The 17,422-nt window shown below is 45.6% G+C and overlaps 1 protein-coding gene across 5 annotated transcripts in view; it reads right to left on the bottom strand.

Annotated features, from left to right (window-relative positions):
* The window catches only part of LOC310677233 (broad substrate specificity ATP-binding cassette transporter ABCG2-like), a 30,564-nt gene extending 14,047 nt beyond the window's left edge, over positions 1 to 16,517 (bottom strand). For 2 of the 5 annotated variants that reach the window (XM_083439796.1, XM_083439800.1), the window contains exons 1-3: positions 16,104 to 16,462; positions 12,078 to 12,168; positions 3,337 to 3,551 (exon numbers count right to left, since the gene is read on the bottom strand). In XM_083439796.1, the coding sequence (XP_083295922.1) occupies positions 3,337 to 3,485 (149 nt within the window). In that variant the 5' untranslated portion in view covers positions 3,486 to 3,551; positions 12,078 to 12,168; positions 16,104 to 16,462. Of the gene's footprint in view, positions 1 to 3,336; positions 3,552 to 3,771; positions 3,883 to 12,077; positions 12,169 to 16,103 lie in introns of all 5 variants that reach the window. The other 3 variants (XM_083439799.1, XM_083439797.1, XM_083439798.1) reach the window with 3 other exon arrangements.
* Between the last annotated feature and the right edge of the window lie 905 nt (positions 16,518 to 17,422).

Raw genomic sequence — 17,422 nt, 5'->3', positions numbered from 1 at the left:
GCAGAGGGCCTTTTCGGTAGTGGTGCCCGCCCTGTGGAACGCCCTCCCATCAGATGTCAAGAGAATAAATTTGATGTTTAGAAGACATCTGAAGGTAGCCATGTTTAGGGAAGTTTTTAATGACTGATGTTTTAATGTATTTTTAATCCTTTGTTGGAAGCCGCCCAGAGTGGCTGGGGAAACCCAGCCAGATGGACGGGGTATAAATAAATAATAATAATAATTTTTAAAATTATTATTATTATTTTCTAAAGTTACAAATTGCCATGGGATTTTTTTTTTTAAGCGCTGAAGATCTGCCATGTGTCAGCAACAGTGTGAAAAATACCATGTTGGTGTGGCAGTTTTTATTTTACTGCCATGCCAATATTACCTTTCTCCTCAGAAGACCTATCCTTCCAGCTTTTGTGATATACACACAACTGATTTCATCTTACAATTAGTGGCTGGAAAGATAAATCAGCAAGGATGATTTGGGCACTAGTTTGCCTGCTCCCACTAACTCCCAATCGCCACCAAATGCATCTAATAGCCCAGTGCTGGGAAACCTGTGGAACGCCTGATGACGCTGGACTACAACTCCCTTCAGCCCTGATCAGAGTGGCCAGTGACTGGGAGGGGGGGTTGCAGTCCAACAACATCTGGCAGGCCACACTTTCCCCATCCTTGCAACAGGCCAGCAATAGCACAATTCTTTCTGAGCAGACATGCATAGTCTTGCTGAGTCCAATGGCACTTACTCCCAGGTAAATGTGGAAAGGATCTTAACTTGAATTAGATAGAAACAGTGGGCGATATCCGACAAAGTCATACATGGCCGGACAGCTCAGTTGATTAGAGCATGGTGCTGATAACACCAAGGTTCCAGGTTCGATTTCTGTATGGGACAGCTGCATATTCCTGCATTGCAGGGGGGTTGGACTAGATGATCCTCAGGGTCCCTTCCAACTCTACAGATCTATGATTCTATGATCTATGATTCCATGGAGTAAACCCATTGAAACTAATGGATCACTGATTTTAATGAGTCTGCTCTTTAATACTGGATATCACCCAATGTCACTGAGGTTGCGTGTGCACCATATATTTAAAATTCATCCCTCCTTCCAAAGAATCCTGGGAATGTAGTTTAACCCGTACAATTGCAAGCAACCTTAATCTACAACTTCCAAAATTCTTTGGTGTGTGTGTGCTTTAAATGTATGGTGGATATGCAGCCTAATCATTTGTGAAAAGGACAGTTTGTCACTACCAAAGGTCATCTTTGTTTGCTGTTGGCAAATTATGTTTGCATAGTTGCACGATTTCTAGCACAGGAAAGCAGCATGTGATTTGTGCTCTCCTGAGGAGGCTACATTATCTTCTGCAGCAAGTGAAAAACATCAGTCAGTTTTCTTGTTTTTGTTATTAAGAAAAGTGCATAATGTTATTCGAAAAAGAAACATCCCAGAAGCCAATTTTGCTTATTGTATGTGCAAAAACGTTTGTCGATACATTGCACTGTAACAAAGTGGTACAAGATTAATTTGCTGGTACAAATTTGCTTATTGAATTTCTGTCTCCAGTTGCCTGTTTCACCTCTTTGACTGGCTTGAGGCCCGGTCTCCAGACCCATCCTGCAATCAACTTTTACTATCATTTTATCAGATTGCTGACAAGAGTTGTGCTATTGGATGCTCACAAAACAGTGGTGAAGAGGGGAAAGAAATAAACAGAAACCCAACAACCAGTCCCACCTGCATGTGAAAGGGGCAGCATCCAATCTGTGGTACGTCCACAATATTTTGATTGTGGATAAGTGCCCTTTTATATTTCACTCAGATTCCCAATAAACCAAGCCTATGAGGAACAGTCGAGGGAGCTGGGGATGTTTAGCATGGATAAGAGCAGACGAAGAGGAGATATGATAACCCTATTCAAATATCTAAAGAGCTATCACATAGAGGATGGAGCCAGCTTGTTTTCTCCTGCTCTGGAGACTAGGACCCGAAGCAATGGATTCAAGATACAAGAAAGGAGATTCCGACTAAACACCAGGAAGAACTTTCTGACAGTAAGAGCTGTTTGACAGTGGAACAGTCTTCCTTGGAAGGTGGTAGACCAGGCATCCCCAACCTTCGGCCCTCCAGATGTTTTGGACTACAAGTCCCATCATCCCTGACCACTGGTCCTGTTAGCTAGGGATCATGGGAGTTGTAGGCCAAAACATCTGGAGGGCCGCAGGTTGGGGATGCTTGTGGTAGATTCTCCGTTCTTGGGGGATTTTCAGCAGAGGTTGGATGGTCATCTGTCGTGGGTGCTTTAATTGAGATTCCTGCATTGCAGGGGTTGGACTAGATGACTCTCAGGGTCCCTTCTACCTCTACAATTCTATGAATATTCAGCATTTATATAGGGCTTTAAAAGCATTCCACATAACTTTATTCATTTATGTCTTCCTTGGAAGAAGTTATAAACAACTCAAGATATAAAATACCAGAGGGGTGTGCATTTTAAAACTTGAAAAGAATATACAAAACAAAACAAGGATAAACAGTAAAGCATCTTCAGTAGTATGGACAACATGACTAGGTCAGACTACAGGGAAAGCTTGTGTGGATAACAAAGTTTAAACTCAGTATCTCAGCACCATGACCACCCAGAACAGGACACCCAACCAATATGTATGGCGTTATGCTTAGAGCAGTGATGGGGAACCTCTGGTCCTTCAAATGTTTCTGGACTCCAACTCCCATCAGCCCTAGACAGCATGGCCAATGGTCAAGGAGGATGAGACTTCTAGTTCAGCAATGTCTGGAGGGTCACAGGATCTCTCCCCCTGCCCCGGTATAAGCGTAGTGCCACTTGTTGGATGTCCAAACTACATGAAGCCGTGCTAAAAGTTCTGCTCCGGGTGGTCATGGAGTGAGCGTTGGAGCAGGGTCAAAAGCGCCTCTCCTGTGGACTGCAGGGACCTGGGAGTGGCTCTTCAAATAGGCTGGCCTCATTCTAATTAGAGTTACAATTCCTAAGGCCTTAAACCTGGTCTTGTAGCATGCTGGCAGCCAATGCAATTTTTTCCCAGCCACAGGGCTCTATGCCGGTGATAGGCTGCTCAAGTCAGGAGACACCAGCTGCAGCTTCCAGACCAGCCTCACGGGTAGCCCCCTCCCCCTTATCTCAGCCCATCTTAAAACAACTCTTCAAGGTAGGCCAGTGCTATCCCCATATTGCAGACGTGGCACCGAGGCTGGGAAAGCAGTTCCCATTGATTTCCGAAGGAACTGAATGGAACCAGATCTAACCCCAGTGTCCAAGTACACATGTAATTGCCGTTTGAAATGGCAACTGGCTTACCTGACATCCCTGAGAACTTCCTTTTCTTCTTTTCCTTTGAAAGGTAAAGTCCAGCATGTGGTGACCAGGTAACTAATGTTCTGGAAAGCCAAGGTTGGGCCATGGACATTCAGCTGAGTAACAGCATCCTGAATATTTGCAAGCTCCATTCCAGGCAGCCCCTTCGCGTCAGAATGGTGGGAGAAGACACAAAGGCTTCCCTTTTAGTCAGTCACCTGAAGGGAACAGGACATGTAGGCTTTACTCTTTTCACTCTGTCTCGCTTTGCCTCAGCTCATCCACCTTTGCTATCTCAAAAGCAATCTTTTATCTATTACACAGGCTCGAAAGTCATAATTCAGACAAAGTCCTTCTCAGTCAAGCCTTGTGCAAGCAGAGTTTTATGAATAATGATCCAGTGCTATTTTTCCTAGAAAAGGAGGCGCTGGAACTCACCATGAACGGTTTCCTTGTACTCTCGTAATGGCGCTGGCACCCACCTGAGAGGTGCCAGAACTGAATTCCGGCTGGAAATAAAGCTCCGGATAAAATAGATCTCCGTTGCCCCTTGAGGAAATGTACATTCATAAAGGAAAAATAATAGAACATGCCATAGCTGATCAATGAGCCATACAACTCAGCAGTCTACCTCTTGCCTAGGGTATGAAGGCAGCAGATCCACTTCCTGTTCTGAGTCCTTTGCATCTGGGACCTAGATTTGCACAATACTTGAGCGCTAGAGGTGTACTTTCGAATTTCATGGCTATTAGACATCTGCAGGTCGCCTTCCTGAAGTGTGGCTATCATTATGCAAATAGTGAAATGACATCAGGAAGTGAGTCATACAGAAACGTTTACTCTTTGACTTGTTGCTGTTTTTTTAAAAAAACAGCAACATGGGGGAATCTACATGGAAGAATGCTGGATCTTTCCGCTGCAGGTATCGCAGAAGATGTGGTCCTGGAGCAAAAATCACCTGTGGAGTGACTCCCAACTCACTTTTCCCTTTCATGTGAAACATTCAGCATGAGTATGGCTCTAATGACAGCCAGCAAGATGAGCCCAAGATCTCTGTGTACATTAGGAGAAATTCATTTCAGCCTCTGTCCAAATGAAAACCTACGTAATTCACGCCTCCCCAAACACTATATGAATGCAAACACAGCTATCCCCTAGAGCTCATACTTCCTCAAATTTTACAATGCACTTCTCTGATCAAATAACACATATTTGAGGGGGCAACGGACCTAAAAGTACACGTGTTAGTGAACATATAAAAATGCATCGTTATGAAAAATTACTTTGCAGAAATGTGTGCATTAGGGGGGAAATGCACTCAAGTGTTGGTGGATTTTCATGAAGGGTCTTTAAAAAAGTTATTATGCAGGTTCCCAACTCCTGCATTAAAGATTTTTGAGTGGCCATCTGCAATGAGATGCTCTATTGTTGAACTTTAATTCCTTATTTTTCTTTTCCAATACTTTTTACAGTTGCAACTTGATAAAATACTCGAAGCAGCTAACAACTAATAAAAAGCAAAATATCACTTTAAAATAACGGTACATTAAAATGACAGCAATAAGTAGAAACTCAAATCAAAAATCCTATAAGAATCACAAAACAGTGCCTTTAATATCGCAGCAGATTCAGGAAATAGGAAGCAACTAAAACTTTGGGTTTCAGTGGGGAATAAATAAAACATTAGACTTGGGATTTGAACTTCCCGTTCAAATTTGGATGTTTCATTTCCTGAGCCAAAGTGCCTTGCAGCACAATATTAGGCATTTTACTCAGTTCTCAACATGTTCAATGCAGCTTACTGCCCAGGAAGTTTTTTTGTTTTTTTTTAAGGGTCAGTAGCCCTAAATCACTGGAAGAAAACGAAGGTATGCCATTATTATACTTGGACAGCAGGTGGCAGTGTTTGCTCACAATTACCATTCTACAGGAAACTTCCCAAATCAGCAGTCAGCTTTGGAGAAAAGCATCTTACATAGTCGGAGCAGGAGGAGAATACATTAAAAAAAAGTTTTCTGAATTTCAAACCCTAAGGTACCAAAGCTTGGAAGCTGGTATTCTACCATCCAAATGAGATACATGTGGTTTTGGAGGCCATGTGCTTCCCCCTCCAGCCAAGGAGAAGGGAGGGTTAGCACAAAGGTGGCATTAAGGTGTCGAGGTGAGAAAACAAGGTACCTGGTTGGAAGGAAGGGAACTCCGTCTCCCTCTGCAGAGGGAGGGACCTTCTCCCATCATTATTCCCAGCTGGAGGCAAGCTCAAATATACATGCATTTCTTCATGTTTGTTCCTTACTTAGAATCATAGAGTTGGAAGAGACCACAAGGGCCATCGAGTCCAACCCCCTGCCAAGCAGGAAACACCATCAGAGCACTCCTGACATATGGTTGTCAAGCCTCTGCTTCTCTGTTCTCTTCTTCCCCTCCAGCTTTTGCTTTCCCCACTCCTCCAGGACAGTAAGCAGAGATTCATTTTTTTCTTTACACTTACAAAACTCTAAAGCAGGGATGGAGCACTTACTAGCATTGGCCAATGGAAGCTGGAGTTTCCAGCAACACCTGGAGAACCACAGTTTACCCATTGCTGCACCATGAACACCATGGCTTGCTTTGCCCGAAGTTGACTTAGCAGTGAACTGGGGTGAAACTCACATGCAGTTATAACAATGGGGGACGGGACATTGGTGTCTTTTGCAGCAAATCTGTCCAGTCTGCAAGTAGTGTGTGTCTGTTTAAACACCTGTGTGTACAAGTCTGAGGAACCTGGCCAGGCCAGGCGTCAGAGATGTGGGCGCCCAAGTGTATAAATTAAACAGGTGAAAAGCAGCTGCAGAACTTGCCATTTCTTACTACCAGGGCAGTTGGAGAAAGATAGCAACCCAGCACAAATCTACAGCTACCAATTTCTAGCAAAGCAATTCTCCTTCTCTTGAGGGGCTGAGTAACGGAAGGCATAAGGGGGAGTTGCGGCAAAATGCTGCAGTGACTAAGTGCTCCCACATTCTCAAATTCCTAGCCAGCAGGTCATGTCCAGGAGACTCCGTTCTGTTCCACTGTTCCAGAAAAGTCAACAGTGGCCCCCATTTTCATTGGGACTGTGGAATATGGGGAGTGGGGAGCTACATTAAGGGGTTCTGATCAGACCCAGAATATGTCTTGTTCCACCAGGGGTGGGGGGGTTAGGGAGGAGTCCTCCCACTCGCTTTCCCCTGCAGGATTACAGTGGTGCCCCGCAAGACGAATGCCTCGCAAGATGGAAAACCCGCTAGACGAAAGGGTTTTCCGTTTTTCGATGTGCTTCGCAGGACGAATTTCCCTATGGGCTTGCTTCGCAAGACGAAAATGTTTTGCGAGTCTTGAGATTTTTTTCCGCTCAACACCCCCTTTTTCTAAGCCGCTAAACCTCTAATAGCCTTTTAGCAGCTAATCCGCTAATCCCTTAAACCTTTAATAGCCGCTAATAGCCGCTAATAGCCGCTAAACCGCTAATAGCGCTAATCCGCTAAGCCGCTAATAGGGTTGCTTCGCAAGATGAAAAAACCGCTAGACGAAGAGACTCACAGAACGAATTAATTTCGTCTTGCGAGGCACCACTGTACTTTTTTCTTTCTTTTCTACATCCCACTTCTCCAAGGTGGCATGCATGGATTCCCCACCCCCGCCCCACCCTTCCACTTTACCCTTACCACAACCCTGTAGTTAGGCTGAGAGACTAACTGGCCCAAGATCTCCCAGCGAGTGTCATGGCCAAGTGGGGATTTGAACCCTGGTTTTCCAGGGCCCCAATCTAACATTCTTGCCACAACACTCTGCTGGCTACCAGTTTCTGACTTGGACAGAGGTGTGCCTGGAGTGAGCGTCTCTTCCGCAAGCTGACTTGACTGTGAGGGCAGAGAGTCTTGGGTGCCTTTTCAAGCCTCTGTTGCTACTTTTTCCTTTGACTATTTTTTCTCATTAAGCCTTCTAGTGCTCCTTTTTTTTGGGGGGGGGAGGGAAGACACCTTTCTTTGAGCCCACATTAATTAGTTTCAGCTGTCACCCGGATCCTGCTTCTTCAATTACTCTGTGCAGCTGCTTTCCCCAGAGGTTTAACCGCTTCCTAACTAGAACAACTCGCAGTTTGCAGAGTGACCACAAATGTCCACTTCTTTCAAAGGCAGACTTCATTCAGCACTCTGAATGTGTAGAAGCTGCCTGGTGAATGGCTCAGTGCTTGCAAATGTTACCTGAAAGGCCACCTGCCCCTGCACTACTCCAAGATCACTTGGATCAGCCTCTGAGAACCTGCTGCCTCCTATCAGCCAGCGCTGCCAGTCGCCAGGGATGATGAAAGTTGTGGTTCTAAACACCTGGAGGTTGCCAGGGTGGTGAATAATGACTGACATCATCTTGGGAAATGCTATTCATGGTATCGCACCCTACGGAATACCGTACAAGGGTGATCCTGAAATGGGCACCTTCTCTTATTGCCCCTATGTGATGGAATGCCCTACCCTCTTGCCATAGGTGAAGCAGCAATCATCAGTTGTTTCGGGACATCTTGTAAAGACTTGTCTTTTTGTCCAGGTGTTCCCTGACCCATAGGATTGGACTCTTGATTTTATTTGTATGGATTTCCTGAATTCCTGCTTTCATACTACTGCTTTATTGCTTTTACCTTTTGTTCCAATAATAGTGAAGACTGTTTTCATGTTTTTAATCTGTTTTGAGATCTAAAATAAAAATTAAATGGTTTACAAATGCGATAAATAATGCACATGTGTATATTGAGCCTACGTAGAAGCTCCTTGCAAATCAGAAAGGAGCCATTTCTCGGTGGCAGAGAGCATGATTTGCTTGCAAAAGGGTTTCCTGCTGAACCACAGGCTTCTCCAGTCCTCAGGGATGGCTCAAACAGCAGGTCGGGTGAAAAACACTCTGCTCAAGACCCTGGGAAACTGCTGCCATCTACTGCACTGTCAAATAAGCTGCTTATACAACATGCCTTTAAAGTGAATGCATTCGCCTCCCCCCCAAATCACAGGACATGTAGTTTCTTATGGGTGCTGGGAACCATAGCTCTGTGAAGGGGTAACTACAGTTTCCAAGATTCTTGTTGCAGGGGTTAGGTGCTTTAAACGCACGATAGCGTGTATGCAGCCATAGTCTGACATCTTCTGATTTTCAACGCATGTTCTAATCACGATTTAAGAAAAATGCTGAATCTCTTATAGGTGTGTATGTGTTCCAAAACGGTTCAGTTTCACTTAAAATGGTTCAACTTCCCCTTTTTCAGCATACATATATTAATTTTCAGTCTCTGGACTTGGGGCAACCTGGAAAAGTTGACTTGCACTTGCATTGTCTTCCAAACATCAAATATAGCCATAAAAGCCCATCACCATCACCGTAGCCCAGTATGATTTAGGGATTCTAATGAAGCTAGAAAGCAATGGATCACAAGTAGTATAACATCTGGCACGTTGGAGATCAGTACTCTTTCCAGGTGTCCCAGTGTCTAATGCCCCCTTAGAATTATTAAGTTTTCCGAAGACAAATTGTCTAGGTATTGGGCTGCATTTCAGCTCAGCAAACTTCTAGTGGGGGCACGTCCTCATCTCATCATTCACCAACATCAGACCAATTAGCCCTCACCCCATCTTACGGCACATTACACAGAAGCAAACCCAGCTTTGCCATCGAGGGCTTACTTATCAAGGAGTTGTGGCCAATCCTCCGCCCTGACAAGTATATCCACATGATTGCAGATGTTTGCAAACATGATGTTGTCACATTACGCTTTTTAGGCATGTGAAACCCCCTGAAACCTGATGTCTGAATGGGCCCTTACCATTCAAGTCATCTGAAAATTGCAATGTCCCTGCTCTTCCTCTTTCCTGTCCCTTCTCCCCCCGCCACATCCGAAGCAACAGAAGAGAACAGCAGGCCAGCACCAAGTCACGATTGTTGTTGGGTGTTGGCGAGAATAAATGGAAAGAAAGAGGGAGAGTTGTGAAGAGGTCATTTTAGAAGCTCTTTCATTGCTTTTCTAACTTCCTTCTCCGTGAGAGGGGGTGGCAGAGTCCTCAAAGCAACACTGAAAGCAAGGCAGGATAATGTGTGCCTGGCTGAGGCAAGGAATCCCTGAGTGCGAACTGCAGTGTCTTAATTATCAGTCAACAATTACTCCTTTCAGGGTGGAACATATGGTAGATGGTTTGCTTAAGAAAGAAAACAAAAATACTTTAGAAACTTAAATGATGTTGGGAAAATAGTCGAAATTGCTTTAAAGGGATTGCGGAGGGGGAGGCGGCACGCTCAGGATGCAAGTCCCGCACGAGTCAGCTGGGACAGGGTTTGTTTTGAAGGCGTTGCTCCCACAGCACGCGACCGGATTCACTCGCTTGCTTCCTAAACAGGTCACTTCTGGGGGAATGTCCTGTCCTCGCAGCCAGACCTTTTGAAGCAACCACAGGAGCAGCTCCCAGGTGGTAGACCCGTGAACAGAACCCTCCATTTCTGCTGTGTTTTTGCTTATGGAGTACACTGGTGCTTCTACTCCAAATAGCTATACTGGCATGAGGTAAAAAAAATGAGGAGCCAGGACAAGCCATGGAACAGGTTGGAATTTCAGACAGTGGAACCCCACCATTTGTTTAAGCCAGCACTCATGCTCAAACTGTTTGGTTCTGCTAATATTAAAATAAGTTCGGCACACTTCATCTTTGGCAGAGTTCAATTGAAGGAGGAGCAAAGGAGTGGCAGACCTCCTCACAGAGAGTATTCAGGAATTTCAGTGTAACAAATTCTACAGGTGTTTCTGCCCGTTGCAGGAGGCAAAGTGTATCGTGAAACCATAACAACTAATAACTCTGTTGTCTTTAAGGTGACGCAAGACTTAATGTTGTTTTTTAGAGGAGCATGCAACTCCATTTCTGCTTCGTTCTGTCTGCAAACACATGAGAAGGGGCAGAGGTGAAATGATGCAATGCCTTTGGATTGTTCCTCATGGGAATGCAGTGTAGGCCAGAGAAATGACTGGCTAGTTTTGTGCCTTCCACAGCGGCTTCAGCTGCAGAAGTCAATGGGTGAAGGTTTTCACAACATGGAGAAAAAGGCTATCATCTTCTGCGCACAGGACTGGCTCTACTGTTAGGCAATATGAGGCATCTGCCTCAGGCAGCAGATGCTAGTGGGTGGTGAGAAGGAACAGTAACTGCAACACTTAGCCATTTCTTCTTCCTCCAGCACCAATGGTCACTCAAAACTTAGGGGGGGGGGACTACATGAGGGAACAAAAAAAGAACATAGCAGTAGCCCAACAAATTTATTTGCATGTCTGTCGCCTGGAACAGCTGATTTTAAGAAAAGGAAATGCCACAACTGAGCTAAAGTCTGTTTGGAAGTTTTTGTCCCTCCCGTCCCAAATATATTGAGGCTAGAATTCTATGCACGTTTACTGGGTAGTAAGCCCCACTGAGATGGCGCTGTGGTATAAACCTCTAAGCCTCTTGGGCTTGTTGATCAGAAGGTCAGCAGTTTGAATCCCCATGACGGGGTGAGCTCCTGTTGCTCGGTCCCTGCTCCTGCCAACCTAGCAGTTCAAAAGCATGCCAAAAAGTGCAAGCTGATAAATATGTACCGCTACGGCGGGAAGGTAAATGGTATTTCCGTGCACTGCTCTGGTTTTGGTGTTCCGTTGCGCCAGAAGCGGCTTAGTCATGCTAGCCACATGACCCGGAAAAACTGTCTGTGGACAAACGCCGGCCCCCTCAGCCTGTAAAGCAAGATGAGCACTGCAGCCGCGACTGGACTTAACTGTCAGGGGTCCCTTTACCTTTACGCCCCCCTGAACACAGAGGGGCTTGCTTCCTAATAAGCTCACACAGGATTGGTCTGAACGAGTGTGACTGGTTTACTGAGGGTGGGGGAAGAGAGGGAGAAAAATGAGATTGTTCCTCTGAGCCAGTGGTTCTTAAAGGGTGTGGTGCGCCACACTGGGGTGGCAGGAGAGGATGGCAAGTGTGGCAGGAAGATTCAGGGACAATTAAAGAAACATTTAAACATTTCAGTGTAGTATAAGATAGTATCAAAATAGTTTTTATATATAAAAGCAGAAACAGTATCCATGCCTCTCTTCAAGAGTATGAACAACTCTTCTACAGCTCTCCACAACATGGTGTGGTGAACAAGGATTCTCAACCGTGTCCAATAGGAAAAATCAGGAAAGAGAAAGGCTTCTTTATGTTGATTAGGATATGAGAGTTCGTTTGTATCAAATAAGACCTAATGTAATTGAGATTACCCGGCAAAAGCCAAGCCTAAAATCCTCACCAATTATCCACATAAAAGAGCAGATCCAATTCATCACCACCCCATTAAAAGAGAAGCAGAAAATTAAGGCCCCAAAGGCTTGAGAGAATAAAAATGCTTTTGCCAGGCATGCCTCCCTGAGGAGAGCATTCCGCAAGTGGGGAGTCACCACCGAGGAGTCTGTTCTTGTGTTGAAACCCTCCACGGCTGCCTCGGAAGGGGGCACACGGGGGCTGACTCTCAGGCCAGGCAAGCTCTGTAGACCTAGCATGGCCACCTGTCATAGAGGCTTTAGTTGAGATTCCTGCATTGCAGGGGGTTGGACTAGATGACCCCCGGGTCCCTTCCAACTCTACAATTCTGCGAGATTCTATTGAAGTGTTTTTTCAAAGCCTGCCTCTAATGGAAGACACACAAGCCACCACCTGAAGTAGCCTGATGCATGCTCTTACCTGAAGAGTTAGCCCCATGTACAGCCTCTTTCAAAACTGTGCTTCTCCCAGGACCTCAGCAGAATGGTCTATCAGCACCAAGCAGTTCCACCTACCAAATATAAATGCACACACATTAATGCCTAAGTCATGCTCTAGTCTATGTCTGTATTATATTCAGAAGCAAAATATTTCACCACTTAAATAAGGGCTGCATGCACCCCATGCATTTAAAGCACCCGAGTTCCACAAAGAATCCCAGGAACGGTAGTTTGTTAAGGGTGCTGGGAACTGCAGTTCTGTGAGGAGGGCAAACTATAGTTCCTAGGATTCTTTGGGGCGAAGTCATGGGCTTTACATGTGCTTTGAATGTATAGGGTGTATGCAGGTTGTGTACTTCCACTAGTCTCCTCAACCTGCTGTGGGGCAAAATGACTTTGGACAGCTAATGGAATGCAGGAAACCAAAGGAGCCGGAGGCACAGTGGCTCATTCAGAGCCTCGGCACATAAAAAGGTACTTGTTTTACGGATGTGCATCTGACATCCCAATACTTGTGCCTGCTTGAGGCTTCACACACATCTGCTGATATCAAAGGTGGCTTCCAAACAACCATCATCATCTCTGTCAGCTGCTTGTTCCAAATTACCTCACTACTCTGCACAGGCTGGGAACTGGGTCAAGAGAGCAACTGCAGGCATGCAAAATCTGCCTGCCTGCACCTTGGGAGAGGTTGACCTTTCGGTTCCAGTAGCAACCTCTCATGCACTGCTGTGGCACACATGTGTGGATGACCCCCATATTCCTACATGGATTCATTGCACCCACAAACAACAACTGCTGTGACACTGCAGGTTGATTGCTGCTGCTGTGAATTGCAACCCAAAGCAACTGCAGGGTCCCAGGTTGGGGGAGGCTGGTATAACAGGAGAACCACGCCATGCACACTTCTGATATGCTCCCACGCCTCCTGTGTGTGTGCCTGTAACTTAGCACAGGGTAGGGAGACTCTGGCCTTTCCAGTTGGACTTCCCTCAGCCCTAGGCAGCATGGTCAATGGCCAAGGATGCTGAGCAGTGATATCTAGAGAGGCGCATGTTTCCCAATCCTGCTGCAATCAATTGAAAGAGTATCACCAAAAGGGTTAGGATTGGAGTTTCCAAACTATGTTGCACAGACCACCATTTATTCAAGTGGTCTGTGAAGAACAGTGGCCACAGAGCATTAGATGTTCATATTGATTTTAACTGTTTTTATTGCTTCTTTTATTCCTTATATTGCATCTTTATTATTGTTGTATTTTGTATTGTATTCTGTAGAATCCAAATGGTAATATGATAAAGTATGAATAATTGAAACAAAAGAAGCAATAAAAATACAATTAGAAACCAGACAGCATCTAGTACAGAGCAATACAGTTGCAACAGCAGGCAGAAAATCTGTTATGCAATTTTTAAGAAGTTGTTGTGTGGGTGAAAGGTCTGGGAACCACTGGGTTAGGATATTTGTGTAACTGCAAAGACAATTTCATATTGACATGTTACATCTTTTAGTGTAGGGTGTTTTTTAATGGCTTAAATCTTAAAGGTTACACACAATAAACTAAATCATTTACTGGGTTTGACAACAGGCAAAAACTATGGTGTTCTTCATAGCTCAGTCGGTAGAGTCACACGTTGGGCAAAAGATTCCTGTCTTGCAGGGGGTTGGACTAGATGACCCTGCAGATCCCTTCCAACCATACAATCCTATGATTCTACGAAGATGCTCTTATGCTGGTGCAAGATGAGCTTGCATTATCTCCAAATCTGGGAGAGTTGTGTACAGCTATTAACCAAATGAAAAACAACAAAGCCAGCGGACCTGATGGGATACCTGCCGACGTCTTCAAAGTAGGCAGAATTGAACTTACACAACAACTTCACAAGCTCATCAAAAAAATCTCAGCGAGAGTGGAGATCCCAGCAGACTTTAGGAATGCCAAAATTACCACTCTTTAAAAAAAGGTGATAGAATGGATTGCAAAAACTTTCACGGCATCTCTATTAGCTGCGGCTGGCAAAATTCTTGGAAGGATCTTAGCAAACCATCTCCTAACAATATCTGAGGCTACTGTTCCTGAATCCCAAAACAGTTTTCGACCTTCTAGGGGGACAGTGGACATGATTTTCGCTGCTTGACAGCTTCAAGAAAAATGCAGAGAGCAAAACCAACCCCTGTATTGACTTGACTAAGGCCTTTGACATTAAATCATAATGCCCTGTGGACTGTCCTTCTGAAAACTGGCTGCCCAGATAAATTTGTGAACATCCCTCAGCTCTTCCATAACATGAGAGCAACAATTGCAAATAATGGCTCTCAAAATGAAGCATTCACAGTGGCATCAGGTGTTAAACAGGGTTTTGTTATCACCCCGAATCTATTATTTTCATCACCATAATCCTACACTTTGTTGAAGGGAAACTCCCCACTGGAGTAGAAATAATTATCAAACAGATGGAAAGCTCTTTAACTTGAGTAGGCCGAAAGCAAAGAGCAAGGTTACCATAACTTCCATCAGAGCTTCAGTATGCTGATGACGACGTGGTGTGTGCACACTCAGAGGATGACCAAACCATCCTAAATATCTTCACAGAAGCTTACAGAAAGCTTGGCCTATTGTTCAACATCCAAAAAACACAAGTGCTGCACTAACAAGCACAAAACAACCCCTCTGCAGCACCACAAATCCAACTCAATGGTGTAACGTTGGAAAATGTCAATCACTTCTCCTACCTGGGAAGTTATCTTTCCACAAGGGCCGACACTGATGCCAACATCCAGCATCGCACGAGTTCTGTGAGTGCAGCTTTCTCCCAATTGAAGTTCAGAGTGTTTGAGGACCGGGACATTCTCAGGGACACCAAAATGCTTGTTTACAAAGCTATTGTACTACCAACCTTACTGTATGCTTGTGAAACATGGACCACTTATAAACACCATCTCCAGCTCCTCAAAAGATTCCATCAATGGTGTCTCCAAAAAACTTACATATCACTTGGGAAGATAGGTGAACTGGTGCCAGTGTACTGGAAGAAACAAAGATCTCCAGTGTCAAAGCAATGATTCTTCAACATTAACTTTGTTGGACTGGTCATGTTGTTTGTATGCCTGATTATTGTCTATCAAAGCAACTACTCTATTCCAAACTTAAAAATGGAAAGTAATGCTGGTTTAAAGAGGTTTAAAGACTCTCCCCAGACAAATCTAAAAAAATGTAGCATAAACACAGACAATTGGGGAACAATGGCCTGTGAATGATCCAATTGGAGAACAGCCCTTACCAAAGGTGTCATGGACTTTGAAGACGCTCAAACTCAGGACAAAAGGGATAAACATGCTAAGAGGAAGGCATGTTTGGCAAACCCTCACCACGACCAACTCCCACCCAGAAACTTATGTCCCCACTGTTGAAGACAATGTGGATCCAGAACTGGCCTCCACAGTCACTTATGGACTCACTGTTAAGACCGGGTTCATGGAAGACAATCTTACTCAGCTACGAGTGATCGCCAAAGAAGAAGAACTCGATGACCCTGCTGGCCCCTTCCAACCATACAATCCTATGATTTTATGAAGATGCTCTTATGCAGGTGAGTTAAGGAGGGGGAAGAGAATTGGGGAAAGAGAAAAGGACAGTGGGGAGATCACATTTTAGGAAGTGGGGAACCTGTGGTTCTGCAGTTCCAACTGGACTACAACTCCCCTCCAACCTAGCCAATGCTCAGGGGTGCTGGGAGTGGCAGTCCAGCAACACCTGCGCCCCCAGATTGCACCTAATTTTAACAGTGGGGTTGAAACACGGGGGCAGATTCCCATGGAGCATAAGACAATGCAGAAAGGAAGCTTTGCGGTGGAACTCGTTTCCTCTCCCAAGCAAGCTCCCCGGTCTTCAGCGGTGCGCCCTCGCTAGGACTGCAGCCTGAAAGCAGCTCAGGCCCGGGGTGCGCGCACGTCGGGCGGGGAGAGGGGAAGGCAGCTCGCCGCGGAGGGTTTCGACGTGACTCACCGCGCTCGGGGCCCATGGCCAGGCGGGTCCGGGGCGCGGCCGAGTTCCCCTCGGGCCTGAAAGACGCCTCTCCCGGCTGGGCTGCGGGGCTGCTGCTCCTCTCGCTTCCCGGGTTCCTGTCACGACGGGCCCACCTGCTCCGCCCCAAGCCCCTGGCTTCGCGGGAAAGAAGCCTTTCCTCCCCTCGGCTGTAATACGAGCTCTTGCAACCCGCCCTCTCCGACCGCACGACTTGGTTTCCCCTCACGTGTCCGCCTTCGGGTTGTACACACCGGACGCCGATCTATAATAGAGGGGCGAAGCGTCTGGGTTGCGTAGAGGCCTCGTGAAAGGCTCGGAATAGCAGCTGCGGAAGAGGACGCATGTGAAAAAAATGCCGAAAAAGATCCCGCCAGCACTTGGGGTTATCTCTGCCTCTTGACCGAACTGGGCCAAAGTTATAGGCAACAAAAAAACTTGCAAAACGGAGCAAAGACTTTGCAAGTGCGGGACAGGATGCTGGTCTAGACGAGCCTTTGGTCTCTTGTGTTTAAGCAAACTTTAATGTTTTACTTATAATATTTAAAGCATGTTTTCCCAGCCTTAAAAAGGCCCCGGTGAGCACTAACAATATGGGAGGTTGCCTGCTCTGGATGGGGTTGCAGTCCCCCTGAAGGAGCAGGTACGCAACTTTTGGGGTACTTTTGGATCCTTTTTGCTGTCGCTTGAGGCTCAGGTGGACTCAGTGGCGCCCCTCTCTGGACAGGGATAGCCTAACTTCTGCCATCTATGCTCTGGTAACCTCTGGGGTGGAATCTAGACCAGGGGTCAGCAAACTTTTTCAGCAGGGGGCTGGTCACTGTCCCTCAGACCTTGGGGGGGGGGGGCGGACTATATTTTTTTTGGGGGGTGAACGAATTCCTATGCCCCACAAACAACCCAGAGATGCATTTTAAATAAAAGGACACATTCTACAGTACTCATGTAAAAACAGCAGGCAGGCCCCACAAATAACCCAGAGATGCGTTTTAAATAAAAGGACACATTCTACTCATGTAAAAACAAGCTGATTTCCGGACCATCTGCGGGCTGGATTTAGAAGGCAATCGGGCCGGATCTAGCCCCTGGGCCTTAGTTTGCCTACCCATGATCTATTCTAGACACACACAAAAACGCTGTGAATTTCTTTTTTTAAAGTGTTTTGAAATATATATTGAATTTGTCGTGAGCTCACCATCGCCATCTAGTGTCACACTTGTATAATGCACTTAAAACATATTTGCAGCTGTATAGCTGAGTCTTAGGGTAAGATTACTGCAATGGGTTATATGTAGGGCTGC

Source organism: Podarcis tiliguerta (genome assembly GCF_965153285.1).
Source record: "Podarcis tiliguerta genome assembly, chromosome: 5".
Taxonomy (NCBI): domain Eukaryota; kingdom Metazoa; phylum Chordata; class Lepidosauria; order Squamata; family Lacertidae; genus Podarcis; species Podarcis tiliguerta.
Note: the sequence above shows the minus strand (reverse complement) of the source record. Positions and strands in the feature narration are given on the sequence as shown.